The 27,705-nt window shown below is 40.7% G+C and overlaps 2 protein-coding genes across 5 annotated transcripts in view; one reads left to right on the top strand and one right to left on the bottom strand.

The window, feature by feature from the left end:
* Positions 1 to 13,579, bottom strand: part of mpripb (myosin phosphatase Rho interacting protein b) — a 40,388-nt gene extending 26,809 nt beyond the window's left edge. For 2 of the 3 annotated variants that reach the window (XM_088324300.1, XM_088324299.1), the window contains exons 1-3: positions 12,676 to 13,579; positions 5,246 to 5,323; positions 4,638 to 4,703 (exon numbers count right to left, since the gene is read on the bottom strand). In XM_088324300.1, coding sequence (XP_088180426.1) covers positions 4,638 to 4,703; positions 5,246 to 5,323; positions 12,676 to 12,798 — 267 coding nt within the window. In that variant the 5' untranslated portion in view covers positions 12,799 to 13,579. The remainder of the gene's footprint in view (positions 1 to 4,637; positions 4,704 to 5,245; positions 5,324 to 12,675) is intronic. The other variant, XM_088324301.1, reaches the window with a different exon arrangement.
* Positions 12,447 to 26,903, top strand: dhrs7cb (dehydrogenase/reductase (SDR family) member 7Cb). Of its 2 annotated transcripts, none has more exons than XM_088324303.1 (7): positions 12,447 to 12,525; positions 19,547 to 19,703; positions 21,055 to 21,167; positions 24,429 to 24,639; positions 26,232 to 26,324; positions 26,441 to 26,596; positions 26,673 to 26,903. In XM_088324303.1, the coding sequence occupies exons 2-7, from the start codon at positions 19,550 to 19,552 to the stop codon at positions 26,879 to 26,881; spliced, it is 936 nt and encodes a 311-aa protein (XP_088180429.1). In that variant the 5' UTR covers positions 12,447 to 12,525; positions 19,547 to 19,549; the 3' UTR covers positions 26,882 to 26,903. The 2 variants fall into 2 exon arrangements, with proteins under 2 accessions (XP_088180429.1, XP_088180428.1); XM_088324302.1 differs by lacking the exon at positions 12,447 to 12,525 and adding an exon at positions 15,799 to 15,909.
* Positions 26,904 to 27,705: the final 802 nt, after the last annotated feature.

Below are 27,705 nucleotides of genomic sequence, written 5' to 3'. Positions count from 1 at the left end.
ATAAAACCAATGACAGTAAAAGCGTACTTAAGATGAGAACCCGAAACCCCCGAAATCTTTTAGCAAGTCTCCTCTAAAGACTCGGGCTGGGTTATCAGGTTTAGGTGGGTTACAGCTAGCGAAGATGTAAAACAGGTGCTGGGTCACTTTTCAACTCCTTTTAAGGCCACTGAACACAGATCAAGCTTTATTAAGATCTGCTTAACCCCCTCCCCGCTCCCCGGGGGGCTTGCCAAATATGGCAATCACACATCTCCTCGTCACAACTTGACCCTATTGAAGAATTTCCTCCACTTGGAAGGTTAAAAGGAAGAGTCCAGCCTGAAAACCAGGAGTTCTCAACTGTACGGAAGACTTTCGCTTGCTAAAATGAAGCAAAGACTTTCAGAGATGATTCCATATTTAAAGAAGTAGGATTGGAAAGTTTATGTGAATTAAAGACACAATTTTTATATATTTCAATATTTTATGGACCATGAGGAGAGTTTAGTTTTACAGTTTGGTCAGGGGTGCGCCTTATACTCTGGAATGACATGTGTGTGTGTGTATATATATATGTATATGGATAAAAGGTTCGGGCTGCACGATTAAACAAGATATAATTGAAATCGCGATGTGACATAGTTTGATTGTGTAATAGTAAGACACTGTGCTTTTTTTTTTGAAGAATTTAGAGTTTGTTATTCAATTAATGAAGTGTTTGGCCAACTACAATGGAGCTATACAATCGCGCAAACGCGCTAGTGTTTTTGCTTGCTGACTTCTTTCGTCCTCTCACTCGCTATTTGGGTTAATTGGTTTATTGGTTAATTAACATGTTTATGTATAGTTGTTGAATGATAAAAATTGTTTTGTCTCTCTGCTGCGCTCCTGTGTTCCCTGGAGGTGTGGGGGGAGTAGCCTGTTGGTGCAATTTCCATGGCGTTATTTTTCAATCTACAGTGACCATCCATAGCAGTTGCCAGCCTATTTTGGGGGACGCTCAACCCCCTCCAAATTCAACCTAAGCACCCCCAAAAATTATAGCATTTTAATACCCTTTTTTTGATTACCAAAAAATAGGATACGTTTAAATATGATGAAAAATGCTGGATAAAAAATAAACGACGGAAAACAAAACAAAAATGTGAACAGTGCATACTCCACTGCCTTAAATTAGTTCCGTACATTCAATTCCTAGCATTGCTATGGAGCTAGGGTCCTGGTAAAACTGGGCCAAAACAGATTTTCCAGAAGAAACTTTCTGATTGAAAATATTCCACAGTTCTCAAATATAGTTTTTTATTTGCTACACAAAATAAGATCTAAAAAAACATTGAGAATTAGGGTGTAACATAAGCAAAATGTTCAGCCTGTTGCATCTATTCCTTTTTTATTTTAAATCATTTAAACTTTAAATGACATGGTGTTTTATCCAATAAATGTCACCAAAAATATGACTTATACACCAGTGAGGGAGTGTTTTTCCCTCTTTACTATGCATTTCATGGCCGGTGCGACTTGTACTCCGAAGTGACTTATAATCGGGACAAAACAGTAATATACGAACCAAGTATTGTAATATAGACAAATCAATTGCTTGCTTGTTACGAATAAACCCACAAAATTAGATTTTACCGATTTGCTCAGCTTTAAGTACACTAACATGTTTATCAGTTATAATGTGTTTCTTATCCTTGAAAAGGTAATTGTAGCCAAAATAATACCATTTATCCCCAATTTTATTTTTTTATTGACCCACTTTTATTCAAAAAGAAAATGGATGGAAATTTACCATAGATGTATACAAGAACTGCAATCCATATTTAAAGGCTAGTTTTTTTCATATCCCGAATAATTTTAATTATTTCAACAATTAAGTCTAAGAAAAAAATGGACAATTAAAGAAGAGTAGAATTTTACAGAGAAAATAGCAAAAAAGAAAGTAGTTAGGAAGTGTGGTTTAAAATGCTTTAAACTTGGGTATACATCCACTCCAAAAATAAATTGTGACAAACTTTTCTAGGGTATGTCTCAAGTGCCTTGGAAACCAGGCTGCAACTGGAACATTTTTGTACGCTGGCCTGACACAGAAAGGCTCATCAAATCTTCAATGACTTATAGTCAGATCCAAAAAATACATCAAAAAAATGAATTGCAAACTGTTCTTTTACAGAACTTAAAAAAATACGCGTTTTCATCTTCCATTCTTTTAAGACTGCGTGTGCATCCCAATTACCTTCACGTCAATTTATTGAGATTCTATGACCAAAATGTTTCCCCCTCTATAAGGCTAGGTTCACATTGCAGGAAAATCTGATGTTTTTTTTTTTTGCATAAACGCAACCCATATCCCATCTGTTAAAGTCCACCTGAACGGCATATCCGATATTTTCTCACTGGACCCTTGCCACTTCCGTGTGTGGACCTAAATCCGATACATATCTGATCTTTAGGAACGAGACTGCTATGTTAATGGTCGAGACACATTCATGCAACCTACACGTCATTGATAAGCGACAGACGTTACTATTTTGCGTTCAACAATGCGGGACAAAGTGGACAAATCGACAACTGAGGCGCACGAAAACACAGAGAATATTCCTTGGAGGGAAATCGGGGGTTTGGATTTAATTATTATTTGCGGGACCAACGCTCCGCCATTAACATCCATGAGTACTTCCGCAATCACTGACTGCATTGTGTGTTCTGCACGTGATGTCTTCTGCGTATGCGGGACACAAGTGGGGTTCACACAGAGGATCATATACAGGTGGCATTGAGTTGGAAATGTGACGATCTCACAAAAACATCTTATTCCACCCCAAAAAATAGGAATTGAGCATCAAGCTCTGCAGTGTGAACCTAACCTTAGATGCAAATTTACCATTTCTATGACATGTCCCACAAAGCCGACTGAGCTGCTTGCTGCAGCAGGCCACGTGTGGAATGTGTGCGTCTGAGGCATATCAAACATTTTATTCTGTGGTTTTTAGGGGCTACGACGACTCCCTTTCCCTCGCTCTCTGCGGGCTCGAAAGGCATACCAAATAAGGGCATTGGGAGAGGAATGCTGCTTTCAGCAAGAGAAAAGAGGAGAGCATCTTTCCTTCCATTTGTTGGCAAAACATTTCAAGAAGTTATTGCTTTTGTTTCACATCCGGTTAAATAGCGGCTAAAAACAACTGGTGATGTCATTTTTTCCCTTGATAAGGGAAATAAGCTAATCTTCTGACCTCATTATGAGGACAACTGGCTAGCCTAGGTAACCTTTACGAAACGATCACGACCAGCGTATTCACTTTGTATTGAAAAAACAAAATGTTTTGTTGCAAAACAGTGATGTTTATATGACATTATTAAATTTGTTTAGTGTAATAAACTGAATGCTTCAGTTCACAGAGATTACCACAGAAGACAATAAAGAAATTGGTCTATCAATAAAACTGTAATTATATCATTTGACTCTTGTTGGCATTTCTCAAGGTGATGCGTTCAGAGTTATTTAATCTGATTTTGGTTTGTGTATTGCAAAACTGTGACTACAGCACTGAAACAATGCAACTCGTTCCCCTTAAATTTGATCAATTACAACAGATAACACATTGTTGTGGTAAGGCAAACTGTTTTTCTTTTTGACATGCTAGGAATGTTTGATTATATTGTTTTCGAAAACTTTTTGAACAGAATGCTTTGAGTATTCAATATTTTTGGGGGTATTTTTATGGCTTTGTATAAAATCACTTAAGAATGAGTGAAAACTCACTATTTTTGCACCAAGCCTACGATACCAAACCGTATGTAATATCCTATATGCCGACATTTCTTGGGTAAATTTTGTGTAAATTATAACTATAACCTTATCCTCCTTGTTTTATAACCTTATCTCCTCTGTTCCTTTATCTTCTTGGTTTTTTTACCTCACTGTGAATGTGTGACACTGGAGTGTTATGCCCAATTTCGTTGTCACAATATGTCAACCCATTTTGTAACAATGACAATAAAGGTATATTCTATTCTATTCTAAAAATAACGAGATTTGAATTTGGCCCCCGTCACCAAACTATTAAGATTAATGATCACAATTTTTTAGAAAACTAGATGTGGCAGAAGAAAAGACAACCACTGATGAGCCTGATTACAAATGAACCGTGTGCTGTGCAGTTTTAAAAAGCTCCTATCTTAGGGGTCCAGAAAAGCAGGCAGCCATTTTCCTGACCCAGTTTTCCTGCCCTGCGGAAAAGATGAAACGACTGGAGGACAATGAGGCCGCCCGTTTTGGAATCATTGGTACAATGAGAGGAAAACAATTGCACGGCAGCTTGGGTGTCACTGGAAACGGAGTGGAAACGTGCGTGACGCATTCAGGCGCACAAAAGTTGATTTAATTGCTCCGGCCTTCACTTTTCAGCCTGACCGTGAAGAAGCTGCACCTTTGTTTTTACACAGACCAAAAAACGCCAGACGTTTAAAAAGGGTCATATTTGAACGAGCGGGTCCAGATATGGAAAATTTGCCTGTTGAACATAAACTGCGAGCTTGCAGTGATCAATCACGGCTGACTGGACCAACTCATGTCAGGATGATTTATTTACACACAACCGTAACATGTGAAACGTTTTTTAGGTAGTTTTTTAGAGGAATGCTATTGTACTTACCGATTCATCCAGGGCAAAGCGCAGACAACCATGTTCGTACAAAACAAAGAATCTCCGTTGCCATTTCTGTTGGGGAAATAACATTTTTTTTTTCAACATTTGGGCATATTTACCTAATGTACGTTAAAAAAAAAGTTATTCTGTGTTTAGATGTTGCAAAAAGTGTCAGCAATTTATCTTATGCAACAAAAGCGTGTACAGCTCATAGTTGTCAAGTCAATAGAACCAAAGTTTTGCCTCTTCCTATACACATGCAAACAATATAGTGAACGTCCCTCCCAAGCCCATTTGCCCAAATGGCTTACAGGCGCAAATACACCTTTTGATGACTTATAGGATCGATGGGCATGACCTTTACCACTCTTAACTCATTCACTGCCAGCCCAGTGAAGTCATTGCCAGCCTACTTAAAAAGGAAAATGGAGGACTGACATCCAATGCAGTCACTGGTATTGAATTTAAAATTGATGCATTGGCAGTGAAAGACTCAAGAGCCGTTTTCAGCTACTTTATATGCATGTATGACAAATTTTAGCTAGTAAACTGAGACAGTGCAGTATTCGATTTTTAAATAGAGTTAATACTGAAGAGTGTATGATGCAACGTACCCGCGATCGCTGCATCGGATTGTCAAAGTCGGTTCCTTCAGGAGCCAAGCACAACCAGCCGCCATAAATCGGCTTCGCCTGTAAAAGAGGTAAAAGGAAAAAAGAGAAGCATTTAGCTAATGATTAAAACTTTGTAGGAGTTTGCAAGCTTAGGGGGAAGACAGTTTAAATATGAGCAAAGCCTTTTGGGCTCCAGATGTTGCATACACCCCCAGAATGGCTTTTCAAATCCACACAAACCAGCCAGCCTTTAAAGGTGATCGACTTTGTTGGATACTATGCTTTGGAGGCTTGTTTTTTTCCCCCTCCAAATGAAAACCAGCATGATGAATTTACTTAACTGGTGGCATTGTCAAAATAAACAAAATCTCACTATTGGCTCGTGAGTCCTTCCCTTTGACCACAGATGGGACTTCCTTCTATGGTAGGAGCAAGACAGTTCCAACGGGTAGTAAATTCTCGTAAATGGGACTCAAAAAGCAATTTGCTTTTTGACCAAACCAAAATTTCTCTGATCTGATTGTTAAACAACCAGAATGGTGTCTCATATACGCTACGTTTCAACTGATCAGCCACATGGCTGCCATAAACTTGATGATACCCATATGCATTTTGTTCCTGAACGTGTACAATGGATGTGCATTGTAAAAAATACAAAAGAATACGACACAAAGTGCTATTCGGCCAGAAACAATGACCAATGTTCCAGAACAAACTGCAGACAAAACAACAATGTTTAAACAAACAACCTCACAACGGGCAGCAGGTGACAGCTACAAATTTGTCGATGACTTCACGTGGCTTAGCTTTCATCGGTTCACAATTCTTCCGGAAGATCTTAGTTCACACGTTTGCCAAGTCATAGCTTGTTCATTTGATAACATGTTACAGACTTGGGGCATCCCAAAAATTCTCTGCAGTGATGACTTCTAAGAGTTTCAATCATCAACAGAAGACAGTTTAAAATTTTAGTAGATCAGGCTGTTAAAAAAATGTCCAGCGCAGGCTGATGAGTCCTATGAGTGTAATGAAATGGTGACCCCAATATCTTTTTAAAAATAGTTTAGGCTTGGCAGAGATCTTTAAAAACAAAATTGTAATGAATTGTGCCTCTGAAGTGGCATGAAATTTCAAAAGCTTTTAGTTGCCTGAATGGATAACCCCCCCACTCCAAAAAAAGCGTGATTCCAGTGGTTTTCTCTCGTGTTAACGATTGGTAACGTACCCCTGAGTTTGAGTAAATCAGTAAATCAGAGGGTACTCATTTGAGGAATTTGGTTTTCCCAGCAGAAAGCACTGGCGAGATTATTCTGCTATTGCTGACTCGTGTCAATTTTTTTTAAAAAATAGCAACTTTAAAGAAGTTTCAATCAAAATTCAGGGCACGTCTTTAGTATTTGGGGTTTTTGCTTTTAAAGACTCATACAATGCTAACTAAGCAGGTATCTTCTCACAAACTTGCATGTCTATGCTTGTTTACACCCAACAAGCTCATGTGTGATTACAGGCAGCATGTGGGTCCTCTCGAATCACAGACCTGAAATCTAACCCAGATGACTGACAATAGTTTTGTCTTCTAAATGAGCGTTTCTAAACCTTTTTGGGGCCAAAGAACATTTTTTCATTGAAGAACACAGTGTGAATAAAATGTAAAAAATAATATTTCACAGTTCAGGTTCCGATACAAATGTTTTCATGAAATGATCTGCATTTATATAGCGCTTTTCAAGTCAATGACTTCCCAAAGCTCTTTACAATGTGCTCCACATTTCCCAATAGCGGCGGCCTTGTATTGCAGCCATGTAAGACGCTAACCTGCTTATTGGGTATTGGGGGTTCAGTGTCTCACCCAAGGACACTTCGACATGTAACACGGACAAGCCGGGATTCGAACTGGGATCCCTTGATCCAAGACGAGCGCTCTACTTCCTGAGCTACTGTCGCCCAAAATAGTCATCAAAATAGGCTCTAATGTAACCCAACTAGACCATGTTAAGCTATATCAAAGTGTCTTGAATCACACTAAAATCTTTCGTACGGTTTTCCTAGATTTCAACATGTTTTTTCCAGTATTATATTGTCTTAACTTGTATTTTGACCATTGTGAGACTGAGTGCAAGACTAATAAGCTGCCACCTACCGATGTGGAAGCATAATAAAGTGCCGCTCACTAAAAAACAGCGAAGGAACTCTAAAACAGCACACTTTCAGCGCATAATCATTCATTTTGTTGTCACCAATTAGATACAAGTTGACGTTTTCCTGTGGCACACCTAACGATATAGCACAGCTCTCTGGATGAAAACTGCTGTTTTAAACAGCATTGCGCCCCCTTAATGAAGTTCCAATAGTGAACTGTGGAAAAAAAAATTGTTTCCCAAGACAAGTTGAAATGAAGTCCCACTTGCAATGTTTCATTGATCAGTCTTGCTACTGACATCACACGGCTTTTTGCTGCTTTGTAGGGTCCCAAGTACAAAGTTCACATGATTAGCTTCTTTGAGACCAACGTAAACATCATGATACGAGGTCTTTAAGCTTTGCATAATGTATAGGACATATTGTGAAGACTGCATCACTTGACGCTCCCTTTCCACTTGTCTTCAACCATTGAGAAAATCTGACATATTATTATGACTTTGACAGGAAAGCGCCTTTAGGCACATTGTCGTCAATTTGGGTCAGGATCAGGGCGGGGCGCCGCCTCCTTGCACGGTTGAAAACAGCTACCGGGATTTTTTCCCGCTTCATTCTAAGGAATTCAAAATCAAGAGCTTTTTTTCGAGTGGTTGGGTCATAAAGGAGATCATTAAAACTTTTGGCAAAGATAGGCAGGCTGATTTATGTGACAAAACAAAATAAACATTTGATAGGAATAGGACGTGAGTCAACAGAAAACATCTCAAGTGTGCACGTGAACAACTGATGCAAAGCATTTTGGGCGTGCTTCATGGAAATAAATAATAAAGTTGGATAGGCGGCTCCGCGGCTAGTGGTTAGCGCATCCGCGGCACAGTTCTGAGGTCATGGGATCAAATCCAGCTACCAGAATTCCTGTGTGGAGTTTGCACGTTCTCCCCGTGCTTGTGTGGTTTCCTCCGGGAACTCCAGTTTCCTCCCACATACCAAAAACATGCATGTCAGGTTAAGTGGCCGCCCCAAATTTCCCCAGGTGTGAATGAGTGAGTCGTCTGTCTCTGTGCTCCCTGCGACTGGCTAGCAACCAGTTCAGGGTGTCCCCTGCCCACTTCCCGAAGACAGCTGGGATGGAATCCAGCACCCCCGAGACTCTACTGAGGATAAGCGGTGCAGATAATGGATGGATGGAGTTGGATAGAAGTGAACATTAGAACAATTTGAAGACAACTTTTAACCGAAAAATCCAACAACAAAAAAACGTTTTCAGTTTTATTGTGTGTGTGCGCCTCTCCAATCCACCCTGACCACAAAAGACATTTTTTTCCCCTTGCTAATACTGAGAAATTATCACAAAGAGTTTCTGAAAACAGTGATGAGCTGAACGTCGAAATTTAGAGTTACCTCTGAATAAGGAGTCTTAATAGCGTTGGACTTGTCAGGATTCTGTTAACATTTGACACAGTTCTGTGTTTTCATACACGCGGATGCAACCAAAGCATTTAACCATTTCAATCTCGGTTAGGTAAAAAGTACTTGGATATAACCCACCTATGTGCCAAAATGTTTAACTTGGGATATTGAAAATGACGAGCCTCTCAACTGGGAAGCCTTGGAACACTTGGTCTATCCATTACTCTTAATCTATAGGCTCACCACCAGAGTTGAAAAACAGCCAGGACGTCCATTTCCCCAAACTATGATTTTTTTTTTTCTCCTTGCAACTCCAGCTCTCTCTCATGTCATTCCATCGGATTGGAGGCCTTTTACACACCTCTCCTAAGTATGTGTCCATTTAAGCCAGACAAAAACCATTCTCCGTTAGATGCCTGCCAAGCTCCTATTCAGTCAATTCCAGTAACCTAGCCAGGATACAGAAAAGTGACCAAGTGAAAGCAAACCGAAAGAAAAAGGCATTACTGTATACCTTTTTCTTTTTATGACAATCATAAAAGCATATCTCCAGAGTCCACTTATGACAGTTTACCTCTCTTTAAATATTCTGGCAGAAATGTATATTTTTACAAGACCATGTGCTTTCCTCTTTCAACAGAGCATTACCAAGAACTTTGTAACTGTCTCAGCAAACACATTCAAAGTTTCTAAGGAGTAATTACCGCACGATTTGTGAACTCATTTGCTTCTTTTCATTTGGTCCATGAGAACAGCGGATGTTGACGTTGCATTTTAGTTTTCAAGGGCCCGTCCTGTATGGCCCCGTCCATCATCTGGGATCAATTACAGGACACACCAGCAACTAAACGAATGATGAGAGCGAAAAAGCAGTTCAAAACACGCCCCGACTGCTGACGCTTCTGCCTCGACTGAAATCTTTACTCATCCTTTATACGAGTCTTGCTGGAGTTTACAAGGACAGCAAAGATTAACAACATATACCAAATGTTTTCTTTTGTGATCCCTTAAGGAAATGTGGAAGACTGAAAGGCCTTCTATAGACATCGACTTGAAATAACAACACACTGAAATAAGTTTGGGAAAACAATGGTAGATTGTAGAAATGTTGTACTTTTATTAAAGTTAATAAATGAGAGGTTTTGAGTTTATGGTTTCCATGACCATGCACCCTACCTTTCTTTATCCACAAAAGCGACCCAATCATGTCATTGTTGACATGCAGAATTGGCAAGATACAATTAATTAAATTGGATATGCTTGCAGTTAGAAAAAACTGTTGGGATTAACTTTTTTTGTTCATATCTATTTTTATTCCCTTTTTTAGCGCTCCTTTGCCATTTTACGGTTCTACTTTTACGTCCTCTGTGCATCGAAGATTTTAGTTATATCTAGCGGTTCTGTGGATTTTTAAGTACCGTAAATTCCGGACTATAAGCCGCTACTTTTTTCCCTAACTTTCAACCCTGCGGCTTATTCAGTGATGCGGCCAATTTATGTAATTTTTCTAACGGCCGCTAGCGGCGCTCGAGTGTTGCTACCATTAACTGCCCTGTCAAAGCTATACTATTGTTATTAAAGCTTTGAAAACTCTCTCGGTGTACCGTCTTTCTTTGTAAATATGTGTAACCCATGTATAATAAGTATTTGCAACTGTATATTTCTGTAATGTATTTATTTGTATTTATTTTAGACACTTATTCTGATATGTTTTGCACAAATGAACGAAAAATGAGGGGCGGAACAAACGCGGGGTGCCGAGTTTAAATGGGGACCGCTAAAGGTGAGGGACAAACAAGGAAAGAAGAGGGGGTAAAAAGTTGGTTAAAGAAAAATGAGTTGCGTGAATAAATGTGTTCATCTGATATATTTTTCCCACCGTTACCTTTGGAAATATACACTTTTTTCCTTGAATTACTTTCAATGGGACCTGGACTCTGCAGGTCTGCATCAAACCTTAAGTATCGTATCATTTTCTGTTCATTTTGCCGGCTGTGATTTTTGGACTGTGGACTTTAATGAAGGACAGCCGGAGCTACACTGTGGGAGTCCCGGCAGCAACGGCCTGGGTTGTGGAACCCAGAAGGGAGAGGACCCACGCAGAATGGAAAGGACCCACACAGAGGACTGGAAGAATGCTGCTTGGGAGGGTGGGATGGCAGAGCTATGCCCTTGCACAATAGTATTGCCTTTTACACGCTGGTTAACTACTGTTAAAAGAAAATAACTCTGAAATTGTTTAATTGATGTTGGAAATGTCAGGAAAAAAATGTTAAAACGTCATATCGTCACGTCATATTGTCAAATATAAAAAAAATGTGAATATGCTTGATGGCTGTGTTTTGCTGCTGTTGGTGTCGGTGGATTTGTTCAGACCGAGGACAATCGACTTTGGCCTGGACGGATCTATTGACACTAACAAAGATGTTATATAATGAAATTGTGAATATGTTTGATTTTCGAGAAGGTTTGTTCAAACCTCACTTTGTGTTTGCTGTTAAAAACGTAATATTGGAATATAATATTGTGAATGTGCTTAATTGCTGTTGAGATTGTCATGATTGTTTTCTGTTTTTAGTGTCAATAAATTTGTTCAAACCAAAAAAACATTTAGTTTCAGTCGCGGGACTTGAAGTCGGGTTTGGGTTAATTTTGTGTTTGTGTTACATGTTAAATGTGGGCGCATGCGGCTTATTTACAGGTGCGGCTTGTGTATGTACAAAATCGGTTTTCTTCTTAAAATGTGGTGGGTGCGGCTTATAATCAGGTGCGCTCTATAGTCCGGAATTTACGGTACGGTAATTTCTGCATCACTTAAAGAGTGAAAATTCACACAACCATTCAGAAAAATGCCAAATGAATCATTACATGTAAAGTGAAAAGGAAAACTGAACAATCCCAGATGAAGATGATTGTGAGCAATCTGATCAGGAGTCGGCACAAGTGAAGTAATTACTCAAAACGTTAGTTTTGCCATTAAAGGATGATTTCATTCATGTCTCCCACCAAAATCGACAAAGTACTGTGCTTGTTTGCCTTGGGCTCAAGGGAGCAGAAAATAAAATCACAAGTACACAGTCTTTTGCGACATAAAAATGACCAACTGCACAAGTAAACAGATTTATTGGTTCACACTACAGTACACACACAAATATATACATTATATATATATATATATATATATATATATATATATATATATGATTCCTACTTTGCGGAAATTCACTTAATGCAGTTGGTTTTGGAATGTATTAACCGTGAAAACCAAAAGAATTGTATTTTCTTTAATTGCCTTGCTTTCGATACTGGATTTTGTCAAATAAATTCCCCCCAAAAATGCGACTTATCTATGTTTTCTCCTTTTTAATTATGCATTTCTGACCGGTGCTATGTATACGTCAGAGCGACTTCCGGCCCGGAAAATAGTGTAATGTTTTTAAATGTCCTATTCATCATCAGACACACCAATGAGTCGTTTCCCGTGTCATGCTTTTTTCAAAACGATTTCCTGTTTTCTCCAATCTCTTAACATTATTCACTGGTACCCTGAGTTAAATGTGTAATAATGAGATAAAGATCAATGCCCGTAATACACAAATAAAGTACCCCTGCCCGCATGAACGACATATAATTCAAACTCCCCACCTCAAATGCTAGATTTACTATGGGACATCTGACAACACTTCCCTCCCAACCTCAAAAGATTTTCTCCTCGGATCTATACAATTCAGGTAGGTCTTATTTTTTTACTCCAAAACAGCATTTTTCTCCTGAAAGTGAGAGATGTTTATGCCTGCTAGAAACAATGTATGAAAATGTTTCTAAACAAAACAAGAATGGTGCCAAATGTTTGCATGGACCCAATGCCACAATGGACTTACCTGCGTCAAATCCTGATCCGTCAACAGATGCAACTCGCGAGGTTTAAAGCAATTTTGGCATTTGCTTTTGTTGAAAAAGTTGGCCTGGAATTTCCTGCACGAGTTTTCCTTTGCGCTAGACATGGTCCTCCTTGTTGACGTTCCGCCCGATGCACTTGTAAATCCTGCTCGTTTGCACGTCTCGCTCCTAGTCCGATTTGCAAAACCACCGGACGCTCCTGTGCATTTTCCAACAATCGCAGCCGGCTTTTTCTCCTGGTGCAACTCGATTTTTAGGCACTTCTTTGCAAGATCGCTTGCATGCAACTTCTTCTCGGCACCAAATAAAGGTGTGCCATCAAGCCCCGGTGCTCATCACTCAATCGGTGATGAATGGCTCGCGAGCACAAAAGCCAGAAAGGAGAGGAGGCTAATCTCCAGTTAGCTCTTCTACTCGTTCCCGAGGCTCCAAATCGATAACGCGCAAGCTGCAAAAACTCTGCTACGTCCGACAAACGTCGACGGGAGAACGTCTAAAAGACGACGCCCAACTTCCATGTGAAGAAGTCGAATTAAATAAAAGAAAAATACAAGAAAAAGGCCCTTAGGGTCAGGCGACAAGCTCTGATCCCAGTCTCAGGCGTTGGTCCATGCGAAGTTCACTCAGGCTGTTAGCCAACCTGCTAGCTTTGGCTAATGCTAAAAAATCCCGTACGGGTTGGGGTCTTCACTTTGCTTGAAAAAAAACTCGGTTGAGAACCAAAACAAGATGTCCGTAACCTCTAAAGTTGTTTAATTCTGCTTTTATCGTCCAAACAAGTAAGAAAGAAGATTGTTTCCACAACAAGCCGCAGCGCAGACTCTTAACCTGCCAGGGTTGATTTTCTTCTCTCCCGAATGTAGTCAGACAGCGAGGAGGCTTGATGAAAAGCCGCTTGGGTCAACAGCCTGGAATCCACGGTAAATCTCGCGAGATCTGCTCGTTGTCGCCATCGTGCGACAATACACGGGACTGTATCGTCAGTGTGGTAAAATATATGGGTGATCCTTTTTTTACAGCAACATTTTGGTGACACGATTTTTGGAAAGAGCAAGCAAACAAAAAACAACAAAAACATCCTATGTTTTACGCTTTTATAATATTATTGCAACACTAATATGTTTAACACTAATACATAGTGCTCAAACTCAGGGACGGATACAATAATCACAATAGCTTGTTTTGTTATACAGTGTCTCTGAATAATTTCCACCCTGCCATTTCCGCACAAACATTTTACCAACAAAGACTTTTTTATTTTTTCAAATGTTTTGTTCATAAACACATACATCTTAACTTTATCAAGTGAACATTATTATAATGATAATGTACAATATGATGATGATGATGTTAATTATTATTATTATCACTCTCCGACCTAATCCACCCACTTCAACCTAACGAGGTGGAACATAACAGAGTGTACTTAATTTTTTTTAGCTAATCTAGCTTTAGCATTTTAAGTTATTGTCAAGTCAAGTCATGTTTATTTCTGACGCCCTTAATCACAAGGAGTCTCAAAGGGCTGCACAGACCACAGACTATTGCAAACTACAGACTATTATGACACCATCCCCTGATCTAAAACCCACATGAGGGCAAGGAACAACTCAAAAACTTCAGCATGAGGAAAATGAAGAAACCTTGAGAAGGGACCGCACATGAGGTTAATTGGACGGGCCAATTAACCCGACATGTATTTTTTTTTTTGAATGAGGGAGGAAACCGGAAGGCTCGGGTTGAGTCCTGTTTTTTACTCAGCATTTTCACCTCTAGAGTAACCTACCTAATCTCCTATAAATTATGATGATCCTGGACTAACTTGTTATGACCTGGGAGATTGGAATGTCTTTCTAGGAAATATTGCTGAGTCAACAAATAATAATAATAATAATAATAATAATTTCCTTTGTATTGTCATTCTTTGTAACAATGTACACAGAACGAAATGTCGATACATCTGACCCGTTGTAGCGAGTCGATGCAGCCGCAGCCAGAGGGCGCCGCCATTATACCAATTAGGTATGTCTCGGTCGAGGCGTGAACCAGCGACCTCCCAGTCTCAAAGCGGGCACACTACCATCTAGGCTACTGAGCTGGTGACAAAACTATAAGTGCTAAAAATTGTCTTCCCCCTTAGCTTTCTTTTAGCATTTTTACACATCTACCTGACTACCTGTTAGAGATGGTGGTCATATCTAAATTCCTTCAGCCTTTTCTCAACTGGACAGACACACAAACCAACACAAAACCCCCCAAAAATATTTGGATCCTAAAGGAAAACATTATCACCATCCGCGCTTTGCTCGTGGGTGATTACAATTCCCTTGTGTTGCCATATACATCTTTGAAAAGTCACACTTTTTTAAATTCAACATCCAGTCACCAAAACCATACTGTCACAGTTGCCATGGCGCCCGAATCGGCTTTCTGTCTACTTAAAGCTCAGCGCTGTCACTCTTACCTTGTCAGCCCGTCAACAAACCACTGCCCTGCAAGACGTGGGTTCTGACTCGGTCCTGTTTTCCTGTTGGTATTTTCCAGTCCGGTATTGTTCCCGTTTATTTTTGTCCTGTTTAATATCGGTTTCCAGTTTCGCTCCCGTCTGTTTTTGTCCTGTTTATTATTCTCTCCAGTTTTCGTTCCTGTCTTGTTTGTCCTGTTTTTTTTTTCGATATCCTCTTTCATTATCTATCCTGTCTGTCAGTCCCGTCCTGTCTGGTATCGACCCCATCTGTCCGATATCAACTCGGGCAATTGGAATCGATCTTGTCGGTCTCTGGCTTCCTGTCTTTCCACGCCAGACCTCTGTCCAACGTGCATGACTCCCCATTTCGCGTAAAATAAAAGGCTTGTGTGAGAACGTCACGCGTTTGGGTCCTGATGCCGTTCTGGTTCCTGACACATACATGATTCAATTTGCTGCAATCTAATATATAGCATTTACTTGCTGATTTACAGCTCATGAAAAATATTTACAGAGGGGAACTGTCTTCATGTTGGCAACAGAAGAGTATACTGAAGAAAGTGAGTGTGCACCATTTGTGAAGGCATGGCCCACTCTAGCAGTTGCTATTCTAAGCAACAGCTTTTACTGGGCACTAGCGGCTCACAAAGACAGAGACCAAAGAAGTCCCACTCTTACCTAACTAAAAACGAAGGGATTAACTGCTTCAACTCAGCTGTCAATCCACCAGGAATAACACGGATTACAGGTGTGTGTGTGTGTGAGTGTCATGTGCAATACTTCTAAAGTTTATAGACATAAAAGTCAGTAGTGTTTTTGGCAAGGAATTCTGGAGTAGGGTCTTGTCTAGAATATATTTAGCTCTTCTTCTAAACACACTTTAAATGGTGAGCGGCATTGCTAGTGCTGCTTGGAAAGGCTACACATTAAAAAACAAAAATTAGGGATGCAGGATAATTATTGGGCGACCCATAACAGCAAAATTTGAACATGTTTATAGGCCTGACTTGGAGCCAGGCTAAAATATTCAATCAAAGACTAGATTTTCATGTAAATATTTCAATAATTTATTTACCTCTTTATGATATTTGGATTCTCTAAAGTAGTATGGACCACCTCAACTTGGCTGTGTATCCTTTATGAAGAAAATTGCTTGAATCTATATTTATTTGGTTCAGAATATAATTGGGTGGTTACCGATTCGACCAGCAGGTGGTGATCACGATTTCCACCCGAATAAATTCCCAAAACAGCCTCTTTATGTCTCTAGTACCATTTATCATAGAGTAAGCAATACTCTAAACATATTGTATTTTGAGATTTAAATTATCGATTTTGAAGTTCATTGATATGGATACAGTTGTCTGTCCCTGTGTGCCCTGTGATTGGCTGGCAACCAGTTCAGGGTGTCCCCTGCCCACTTCCCGATGATTGCTGGGATGGGCTCCAGCACCCCCGCGACCCTACTGAGGATAAGCGGTGTAGCTAATGAGATGAGATGGTATGGATACTGATTGATGTCTGGACTTGAACCCTCAGGCGTCTGTCGTCCAGCAGCAAAAAAGAGTAAGGGATAGGTGCATCTACCTTTTATAGCGTGACTTGAATCCACCCAAGAGGGTGAAAAGGGGAGGGAAGGCGCACCTTCCCCATGTGCCCCTCCTTTGCGGGCCCGCTGAGTATTGCACATAGCGCTTTGATGTGATCAACAAAAACTAATCTCACAATTTGGTTGTCAATGGTTAATTATCTGGTTGAACTGTTGGTTCTATCTATCTACCTTGGTCATATCCCTCAAGAGGGGTGACCGACAGCAAGACACACACATACAATAACAAAGAAAATAAAAGGGAAATAAATAGCAAAAAAAAAACACACAAAAATTTTTGGACTATAGCCAACCCAATTGCCCAAACACCCAAACAAGTTAGGCACCTCGGCACCCTTGTTGGTCATGCTTTCGTCCTTCCAGATGAAACGGGACACGAGAAAATGGTCATGTCACTCGGGTCAGGGTGACACAACACACTCTTTTGTTCAACAGCAGGGCCTGACAACTTTCTCTGGTTTACCCCTGCCGCATCATACGGGTGCCCAGCCCATCCTTAGGGACACGTCCACAATCCCACTATCCTTTCACAACACCTCTCCACTCCTTTCTATCACCAACAAGAGCTCTAGCTTCCATTATATTTCGACCTCTTTCCTGCAGTGCACTCATAACACCATCCATCCACGTCAATCGCGGCCTTCCTCTTGGTCTCCTTCCATTGACTTCTGCTCTGTAGATCCTCTTCAACATTCCATCCTCTCCATGTGTCAAACCAACCGAGTACTCTCTTATCAACACGCTTGCTCAGTTCCACGACTACTCCAGTTCTGTCTCTCACAATTTCATTTCTCAGTCTATCCAATCTTGTCACTCCTAACATAGTCCTCAAACACTTCATCTCAAACACATTCAACTTCCTTCTTAAATCTGCGTTCAGGCTCCAAGTCTCTGCACCATACAACACAGTCGGCACAATCACACTCTCATACAGTCCCCTCTTAACATCCATACTCATACTCTTGTTGTTCACTCTGTGCAATACCTCACACTCCATTCCACCAACTGCAGCCACATCACAACCCAAGTACCTAAAGCTTTCAACTTCTTCCAGCACCTGTCCATGCAACTCCCTAAGAGACAGCAAGGAACTGTTGGTAAATGTCCCAAACCAAAATTAAGGAATCATTAAACATTGGCCTATTGCAACACAAGAACCCAGCCATAGATTTGTTTTAATAACAATGGAACAATTTGTTAGTTTGGAAGAATTGATCATTTTTCTATAGCTATTGATTATGTAAATGATTTATCACACCAGTTAGAAATACATTTTTCAGGAAAATCACGCAACAACTCATCATTGGTGAGCTTACAAAATGGGTTGAACATATTCGTTGTCACAATATGTCAACCCATTTTGTAACAATGACAATAAAGGTATATTCTACTCTATTCTATTATTTTTTTCAGAACTGGTCGGACGGCTACTCGGGGGGTTCTTTGGGGGCTAACTGGGGTCCACGGGCACCATGTTGATGATCCTTGCCTTGTCGACCTAAAACTCATTTTTGAAGACATGTTTACCATAACAGTATAATGTTATTGTAATTTGAATAAAAAATAAAGACACGTGAAAAAATGTGTTTGTGTGTTTGAAATACAGCTTGATGAGGTTTTTATTACAATTGCTGCAAATGAATGAGTCACAACACGTGGTAAGCTTCTCTGCTGGCTTTGATCTCTTTGATCTCGTTGACGGCTCGTTGTAGACTGCCCAACAACATATCAAAGAGCTTTCTTTTCAGTTTACATAAAATACATTTTAGAATATCAACCATCACAATACATTTTTACATCCATTTTAACAAGATACTTTTAACAAGAGATCGTATGGTGGTTTTTTTAACGTTTACAATGAATTCAACATATTTTTCTTTTGTCTGAATTTTAACCAACATCATCCTTTTTACCAGCTCAGTAGCCTAGATGGTAAGGCGCCCGCTTTGAGACTGGGAGGTCGGTGGTTCGCGCCCCGGCCGAGTCATTCCTAAGACTTAAAAAGTGGTCGGCGGCGCCCTCTGTTGGCTGCGGCTGCATCGGCTCGCTACAACGGGTCAGGTGCAATCGACATTTCGTTCTGTGTACATTGTTACACAGAATGACAATACAAGGAAATTATTATTATTATTATTATTATTATATATATGAGAAAATAGAAATAATAACAATAATGAGAATAAAAAGGGGTACAATTTACCTGAAAATGAATGAGTCACAACATGTGGTAAGCTTCTCTGCTGGCTTTGATCTCTTTGATCTCTATAAGGGGAATTAGCATTTTAGCACGACATGCAACGTCCGGCAAAACTAACATAAAAGGCGACAGAAACATAACGAAAATAAATCCAAACAGCTTGCCAACATCAATCACATTACTGTGCATGTTGAGAGACTTGTCAGCTGTGGTTTTAATGTTTAAAATTAACTTTTTTTCGGAGCACCAAGAAATCGTGTCTTTCCGTTGACAGCTCGTTGTAGACGCCCAAAAACCCTGCCTTCCGGTCACATGTCAAAAGCCAAACCAAACCCTACCCCATACCAGCAGGTGGCACTGTTGGATTCATCATTGCAGGACACTTACACAAATACTCTACAACATATTTCAGCAGGAATTTCAATAAAACAAAAGTTATTATTACACCCGTTATATGAGTATCAGTAGGAAAATAAAGTTAATTGGCATCCCTAAAAAATAATATAAAAATGAAGCATGATGGTAGTGTGAGTGTTTTGTGAGCACATTGTGATCGATGCATGTCTCTATCCTTTGCAGAAAATGGCTCTCCCTTTTGTGCTGGTATTGCCCCTGTTGATTGTGATGGCGGCAGGCATGTACTACGTCTACAGCGAGCTCATGCAGTACATGGCCAAGTCGTTAGTCCGCAACAAAGTGGTGGTGATCACCGATGCCGTGTCTGCTGTGGGAACTGGTATCAGACACATAACATATTTCACTTGTCAATATACCGTAAATCCCGGACTATAGAGCGCACCCGATTATAAGCCGCACCCACCACATTTTAAGAGGAAAACCGATTTTGTACTTACACAAGCCGCACCTGTATATAAGCCGCATGCGCCCACATAAAAAAATGTAACACAAACACAAAATTAACCCAAACCCGACATCAAGTCCCGCGATTGAAACTAAATGTCCTTCATTAAAGTACACAGTCCAAAAATCACAGCCGGCAAAATGGACGGAAAAGTTTGATGCAGACCTGCAGAGTCCGGGTCCCGTTGAAAGTAATCCAAGGAAAAAAGAGTATATTTCCAAAGGTAAGGGTGGGTAAAATATATATCCACTATTGTTCGCCGCGTCCAGAAACAGGTCCGTCTGTTTCTCACCTTTACCCCACTTCCCGTCACCCCGCGTTTGTTCCGCCCCTCATTTTTCGTTCACCCGTGCAAAACATATCAGAATAAGTGTCTAAAATAAATACAAATAAATACATTACAAAAATATACCGTTGCAAATACATGTTATACATGGGTTACACATATTTACAAAGAAAGACGGTATACCGAGAGAGTTTTCAAAGCTTTAATAATAATAATATAACTTTCATCCCAAATGGTGCCTGTGACAGGGCAGTTAATGGTAGCAACACGCTAGCAACACACAGTAAACGGGTCTGGTAAAGAACATACCGTACTTGTAAAAATCACAGTAAACCATCCTCATTGTCTTCCTTAGAACTGAAGCCATCAAAGTCGCCTTCCTCAGTGTCGGAAAGAAACTTTGTCATATAGACGTCGTCCCACGCTCCCTTATTCCAAAACACGCTAGCAACACGCTCGCAACACAGTAAACGGGTCTGGTAAAGTTTACGTGCTGTAGCTCTGTTTCCTTCTTGATCGGACTGCTCGATTGCTTTTAGCTTGAAAGCTGCGTCATGTGCCTTTCTTTTTGCATTTTGCATGATGAGGGTATGTTTACGCTAATTTAATTTATGCACAAGCCAAGAAGTTGCAGTCTTCCTCGGCGCATATGTTCCACCGGTCTAAATCTTACCTTTTGTACTCGAGCGCCGCTGGCGGCCGTTAAAAATTTACATAAATTGGCCGCATCACTGAATAAGCCGCAGGGTTGAAAGTTTGGGAAAAAAGTAGCGGCTTATAGTCCGGAATTTACGGTACACACAAAAAGACATGCAGAGGTGGAAAGCATTACAGCTAAATTACGCTCTACCGGGTTAACTTTCCAAGCTAGACAAGGTTTATTTTGAATAATCCATTGAAAGGTAATGAATGGATTTGTGAATACTTTCAATCTTTTAGAGTGCGCTCAACTCTTCCACAAGGGTGGCGCTAGACTCATCCTGTGCGGCGCCAACTGGGACAAGCTGGAATCTCTCTACGACTCTTTGACAAATGAAGCCGACCCCAGCCTGGTGAGAGTTTTACGTTCACTGACCTTTGACCTCAACTGGTATCTTTGTTATTTTCATCGGCATGCTCCCATTTCCCATATCAGCAATTCTGACTCCGGGACAAAAAACAATGACAGGACATCCTGTGTGACAGTACCCTGTCCTCAGGATCTTTTACATGGGTCTACATATGCTAGTTATTGAGACTTTTTTCAGACAGACAAGTCACAAAAAGTTGCATAGAGCATGAACTAAGACAGGGATGCTCAAAATAAAACGGTGTTTAATAACAAAACCAGGAACAAATTAGTACAGTGGAACCTCGGTTCTCGACCATAATCCCTTCCATTTCTTTGTACGAGAACCGATTTGTACGATCACCGAAGTCGTTTTTTCCCATTAAAAGTAATGGAAAATCGTTTTAATCCGTTCCAACACCCTGAATTTTCACCACGAACGTAAACATGAAGCTAACCCAGGCTAATCGTACTTCTGTACGAAAGATTACGCTAACATGAACGTGTAAAAATAAAAAAATTAGGTCGTTTACACGTCATTTAGCACCCGGGTCTCCACAACAAGTGGTGAGCGGTTAAAGGATAAAGAAAAGATTTATGTATAGGATTTTTTACCGGTCGGCAGAAGCCATGCTGTATTCCTGAAAGAAGGGAAACTCGCACACCTTCTTCATATTTTGCTATTATTTCTTTCTTAAATGCAATAGTTGTACGCACTACTCCTCTTTTTTCACTTGTAGCAACTTTGCTGCTTGCACCAACCTTCTTCCGAGGCATAATTAGGGGTTAAAACACTCTCTTCACCGCTTTTTGAAACGAAAGCAGAAAAGGAGTGCGCGTTGCCGTGACAACAGTTCTTCACGAGGGGTGGGGGCAATCTACACTCGTACGCCGCTCAGCATCGCCCCTAGCGCACCGGCGTTCGAACTCCGATTTTTTGAACGAAAAGCGAAGCAAGAATTTCTCGAAATTTTTGGTCGAGAGCCCATTTGTTCGAACTGAGAGGCGTTCGAAAACCGAGATTCCACTGTATAAGATAAAAGGATAAAAGAAAATAATGATATTCCAGTTTGAATGCATTCACTGCCATCGACATTTATAGACATAGACAATCTCTTTCACTGGGCTCTATGCAATTTGTCCAAACTATTACATTACTACATCCTAAAATGTATTTTGCTTTTTTATTGTTTAAGTCCCCAAATACCTGTAACACTATTTTCTAATCATTGACGATAGAGGCTATTCTATTCTATTCTATTCTATTCAAATAATTGGTACACAAAATGCACAATATGAAAGATGCATAGTGTTCTCAATCAATATGTGGGTGTATTTTTAACCACTAGAGGGTCTAATATTTAAACACTGTCCCTTTAAACCCTACCACGTTCAAATCCTTTGGTAGAATAATACACTTGGGGCGGCAGTAGCTCAGGAGGTAGAGCGATCGTTTTAGGATTATGGGATCCCAGTTCGAGACCCGGCTTGTCCGTGTTACATGTCGAAGTGTCCTTGGGTAAGACATTGAACCCCCAATTACCCCCAATAGGCAGGTTAGCGCCTTACATGGCTGCACAGATCACGGCCGCTATTGGGAAATGTGAAGCACAATGTAAAGCGCTTTGGGAAGTCATTGACTTGAAAAGCGCTATAGAAATGCAGATCATTTCATCATTTCATTTCATTTACAACTGTGATAGAAAAACAATACAGAGATGCTAAAAAAGGACTACAACAGCAGCAAGGTAACAAGTTTACAGTTTGCTCACATTTTTGTGACTTATTCTGCTCTAGACATTCTATTTTGTTGTCATTTAACTTTTAATTTAATTTATTTATTATTCAGCCAGCATCAACCATCAACATGATATCTACCGGAAATCATTTTGTCACGCGAAGCTATCGACGTGACTCGTCGCCTTCGATCGGTGCCGGGTTTTTAGACCCAACTGCTGTGTTGGGAGTCATTAGGTGACCAAACCCCCCCAATTCCAACCCTTAATGCCGAGCGCCAAGCAGGGAGGCAATGGGTACCAATGTTGTAAGTCTTAGGTACGACTCGGCCGAGGCTTGAACCAGCGACCTCCCAGTCTCGGAGCGGGCGCCCTACCATCTAGGCTACCGAGCTGTCATTACCGACAATGTGCATGGGTAATATATTTTCAGTCCTGGAATGAAACCTAAATTGATTAACATACAAGGAAGTGAATAGTTTAGGTCTTTGCATTGGTGGGGACCTGATGTATTTTCTTGAAGTGGGGACAAAACAACGATTGCTGGATATTGTTGTGGACGTGTTCCTTCGGTCCATGCCAAAACTACACCTTTTAGGTTTTTTGTGTGGACCCAAGTGAAGGGGAAGCAGGAACTGAGGCATGGGAGCTTAAAATAAGGATGGTGTTTAATAACAAAACCAGGAACAAACAACAGAACAAACAAGGCTTCAAAGAACAACAAGGTGTCCAAACAAAACCAAATCTGACAATATCCAAACCAGAACAAAGACCAAATCAGAAATGCAAGGAACAAAGTAACAAACAAGTGACAGAATGTGCAAGCAAGAAACCAGAAACAAAACCCCTTCAAAAACTGATGGGGCAGTGGAAATGCAACTAGGATGACAATGGCCATGACCCAACACCGTGTGCTGTCCAAACAGTCATTATGAAGAGTCAGGGTAATCACCATTAGTTGTGGGGAGTTCCAAACCTGGTTGGGGCCATCTGGGAGAAGGTGGCATGCCTCCCCCTTCAATGGTCAGATACCAAACATATAAAAAAGAAACAACAAACAAAAAAGATCACGGTGGCTGCAGCAATCGGACAACTGATTGTTTTTTTCTTCACCGCCGAAAAAGGAACCAGAAGCGGCTAAGGAGCCTTCTCCCTGCTAACGGGACAGAGATGTGGAAGCCTCCCCTTTGGTCCTTCAGTGGCTTGGTCATTCTGTCATGCTTTTTGGTAGACCCAAACACAGGGAAGCAAGAGCCATGGCAAAGTGCTAAAAAAAGATGGTATTTAATGACAAAATCATCAACATAAATGTCACCACTACGTTGTTTTTCAGTTGCATCCTGGTTTGTGAGGTTTGGTTTTCGTTTTCTTGTTTTGATAGTTTGTTAATTGTTCATTGACATTTTGTTTGTTCATTTGCTGATGATTTTTCTTTATTAAATTTGTGTTTTTGAGCACCCTGGCGTGGTTCCTTCTTCCCTGAATACAAAACCTACCAAATATGTAAAACCACTAAACTGTTTTACCAGACCTTTGCCCCCAAACTGGTCTTGCTGGACTTTGTGGACAAGGAGAGCTTGGGCGATGCCATGGCCGAGGTTTTGGACTGCTACGGCTGCATAGACGTGCTCATTTGTAACAGCAGCGTCAAGCTGAAAGCACCTGCACAGAGTGTCTCCCTGGAACTGGACAGGAACATCATGGACGTTAACTACTTCGGTCCAGCCGCTTTAACTAAAGGTGGGCTCTGTGAATTTTTTCTTTCTTCTTTTAACTTGCATTTTATTGTGTTTTCTTTATTTTTTTTGAACAAACAAAAGGCAACAATGGTTAAAAACATCACAGTGTCAAGGATTATCTAAGATGATCCGGTTATTTTATAAGTCCAGTCTTCATTGTTCGAATGTGGCTTCCTTCGTTCCTCTATAGTTCGTTCATTTACTCAATTGTCCTTGAATTGGGTCTCCTGTGTTCTTTTTCAAAATGTTGTCATCTTCATGATCTGCATTTATATAGCGCTTTTCAAGTCAATGACTTCCCAAAGCGCTTTGCAATGTGCTACGCATTTCCCAATAGCGGCCTTGCAGCCATGTAAGGCGCTAACCTGCTTATTGGGTGTACTAGGGGTTCAGTGTCTTACCCAAGGACACTTGGACATGTAACACGGACGAGCCGGGATTCGAACTGGGATCCCCTGTTCCAAGACGAGCGCTATACCTCCTGAGCTACTGCCGCCCCTTCATAATAAATAATTCCTCCACACACAACACACCCACAGATCCGGGTGGGGAGCTCTGGTGCCATAGTCTTGTTAATTATTTTGCTTTCTGTCAGAAGAACTTTTACCAAGTACGCATCCTTTTTCTGCGATATTTGGCCTTTTAGGTTCTCCTTCGGTCCATGCCAAAACTACACCTTTTAGGTTTTTTGTGTGGACCCAAGAGAAGGGGAAGCAGGAACTGAGGCAGGGGTGAACCTTGAATGTTTTAGGTATCCCATATCCCACAATTGTATTTAAAGCATCCCAAAATTTCTGCCAGTATGCTTGTATTCTTTGAAAAATATTCCAGCACTCGTCTTCTGTTATCTTTTCCCACTTCCCTTTAACATAGAATGATTAATGCCCACTATATGCCATCAAACATTTATATACGTATATCCGAAAACTGCTCACCCTTACAGGACCTTGTGTCCGATCACTGGTTTTACCTCTTTACCAAAGGAGTATCAACTAAGGGAAAGAAAACAGTTGCTCTCTGTAGGCAAAACCTCTATTGTAATTGCAAAAGACTGCACCTTGAAAAGATAGGATCGGGCCAAAAGAATTCAGCCCGACCCAACCCGAGTCGCAGGTATATCAACCCGAACCCGCCCAAACGAGCAGTGCGCAATTGCTTAACTTGATTTGATAAATTAACACGAAATATTCCAGAATCTTAAATTTGCGGCTAAAGTAACCACGAAGCTGTACTTAAGTGTCGATGTATGCGTTTTGGCTGAACTACGCAGCTTGGGGTTTACTTGGGGCCGAGTCCCTCAAATCAAGTGTGGACCGCAAGTGCATTTTGCCATTTTGCTTGTCTAATATACTGCTGTTTAACCTTTTCATGCCAATTGTAGGAAACTTCTCAAGGTTTCTCTTTTTCCTCACGCTGAGGTTTTTGAGTTGTTCCTTGCCCGCATGTTGGTTTAAGATCAGGTGATTGTGTCATTGTAATCCTGTGCAGTCCTTTGGGACATTTTTGTGATTAAGTGCTATATAAATAAATTTGACTTGACTTGAATTTGAACTCATTCTTGATGTTGATCTCGTTGTCCTGATATCATGGCAGGAATCCTCCCCACCATGATCCCGAGAAGGTCAGGACACATTATTTTGGTCAACAGCATCCAAGGCAGACTTGCTATCCCCTTCAGAACATCCTGTGAGTTCCTCATTGGAATGACAAAATTAAACAAAAATAGTAGTGCAAAGGGTCCTGAAGGATCACTATTGGAGTTTTACTGCAATTGGATGAAATTATGTTCTTGGCCCAATCAGATGCAGCCTCCAAGCACGCCGTGCAGGCCTTCTTCGACTGCCTCCGAGCAGAAGTGGAAGAGTACGGCATCACTGTAAGCACCGTCACCCACACCTTCATCGACGCCGCGCCGTCTGGCGAGGAACCCGCTTTCAAAGCTGGCAGCTTGACTGCATGTGAGTGGAACAATTGCTAACTGGTTTTTAGAATTTCTATCGGCCATTTTCCAAAAGGATGGCTTCCTTCCTGTAGTTGTCGCCGGACAGCTGAGCCACGGGGTTCGTCCTTCGGTCCTGGCCAAGGAGATCATGCGCACGGTGAACCGCAAGAGGAAGGAGGTTCTGCTGGCTCATCCTATTCCCAAGGTGGCGCTCTACCTGCGATCGTTGCTGCCATCCTTCCTATTTGCCGTCTTGGGAGCCGGAGTCAAAGACTCGGTCTTGGCCGAGCAAATGCAGTAGCAGTGTGGCAGATGACAATAAAAAACAACTCTGAAAATAATCGGTCTGGATTTTCATATCTACATGTCAAGTCAAGTCACATTTATTTGTATAGCCCTTAATCACAAGATGTGTCAACAGATTGCACAGGTTACAATCAGTGTTCCTTCTAAGCTGCGCGCGTGCGGAATTGAGCACTGCTCGCACATTCTCAGCGCACAAGAAAATCTAGCCAGCGCACAAAAATGAGGGCTCAAATTTACTTACTAAGAAGCGACTTAAGTCAAAGTTACAGTGCATCAAGGTAAAAATACACGGGTTCCCCTGACGTTGTGGCCTAAATGCGGTATTTTGAAGTCGAGTCGAAGTAGAACGAAGTTGAGTAAAGTTAGTAGAGTTTGTCGGGAACCGGCTTCTTCGGCTAGGCTCACTAAAAAGAACCGGCTCTTTCGGGTCCTAAACAGCTCTTCAGGTTGTTTTTGCTTCTTTAATCCCAACATGACCAAATATTATGTAAAATTATGCACAAAATGACTTAAAGGAAGGTGGGAATAGAACAAAAAAAAAAAAAAAAGAAAAAGTAGTGAAAAGCTGAGAAAAAAAGGAACAAAAGGAAGAGAAAAAAAGAAGGAAAAATTTAGAAAAGAAAGAAATGTAGGAAAAAAGTAAATAGAGAAAAAAATAGAGAAAAAAAGAAAAAAGTAACAGCTCGGAAAAAATAAACACAATGAGATTTTTTTAAAGGAATTAAAAAAGAAGTAGAAAAAAACACGGAAAAAAGAAGAAAACGTTTGTGTTGCATTCAAATAATTTCCAATTATATCAAATGAATCTTGTTGCCAACA

This window comes from Urocampus carinirostris, chromosome 19, assembly GCF_059441175.1.
Source record: "Urocampus carinirostris isolate Australia breed hairy pipefish chromosome 19, RoL_Ucar_1.0, whole genome shotgun sequence".
NCBI lineage: Eukaryota > Metazoa > Chordata > Actinopteri > Syngnathiformes > Syngnathidae > Urocampus > Urocampus carinirostris.
The sequence above is the reverse complement of the archived record's forward strand: the minus strand, read 5'-3'. Positions and strand labels throughout refer to the sequence as shown.

What these genes read in the sequence shown, in the direction of transcription:
- dhrs7cb (XM_088324303.1), top strand. Translation starts at nt 19,550, where the DNA reads ATGGCTCTCCCTTTTGTGCTGGTATTGCCCCTGTTGATTGTGATGGCG. An exon ending in CGTGTCTGCTGTGGGAACTG is followed by an intron (nt 19,704 to 21,054) that starts GTATCAGACACA and finishes TCAATCTTTTAG; the next exon opens with AGTGCGCTCAACTCTTCCAC. An exon ending in TCCAGCCGCTTTAACTAAAG is followed by an intron (nt 24,640 to 26,231) that starts GTGGGCTCTGTG and finishes ATATCATGGCAG; the next exon opens with GAATCCTCCCCACCATGATC.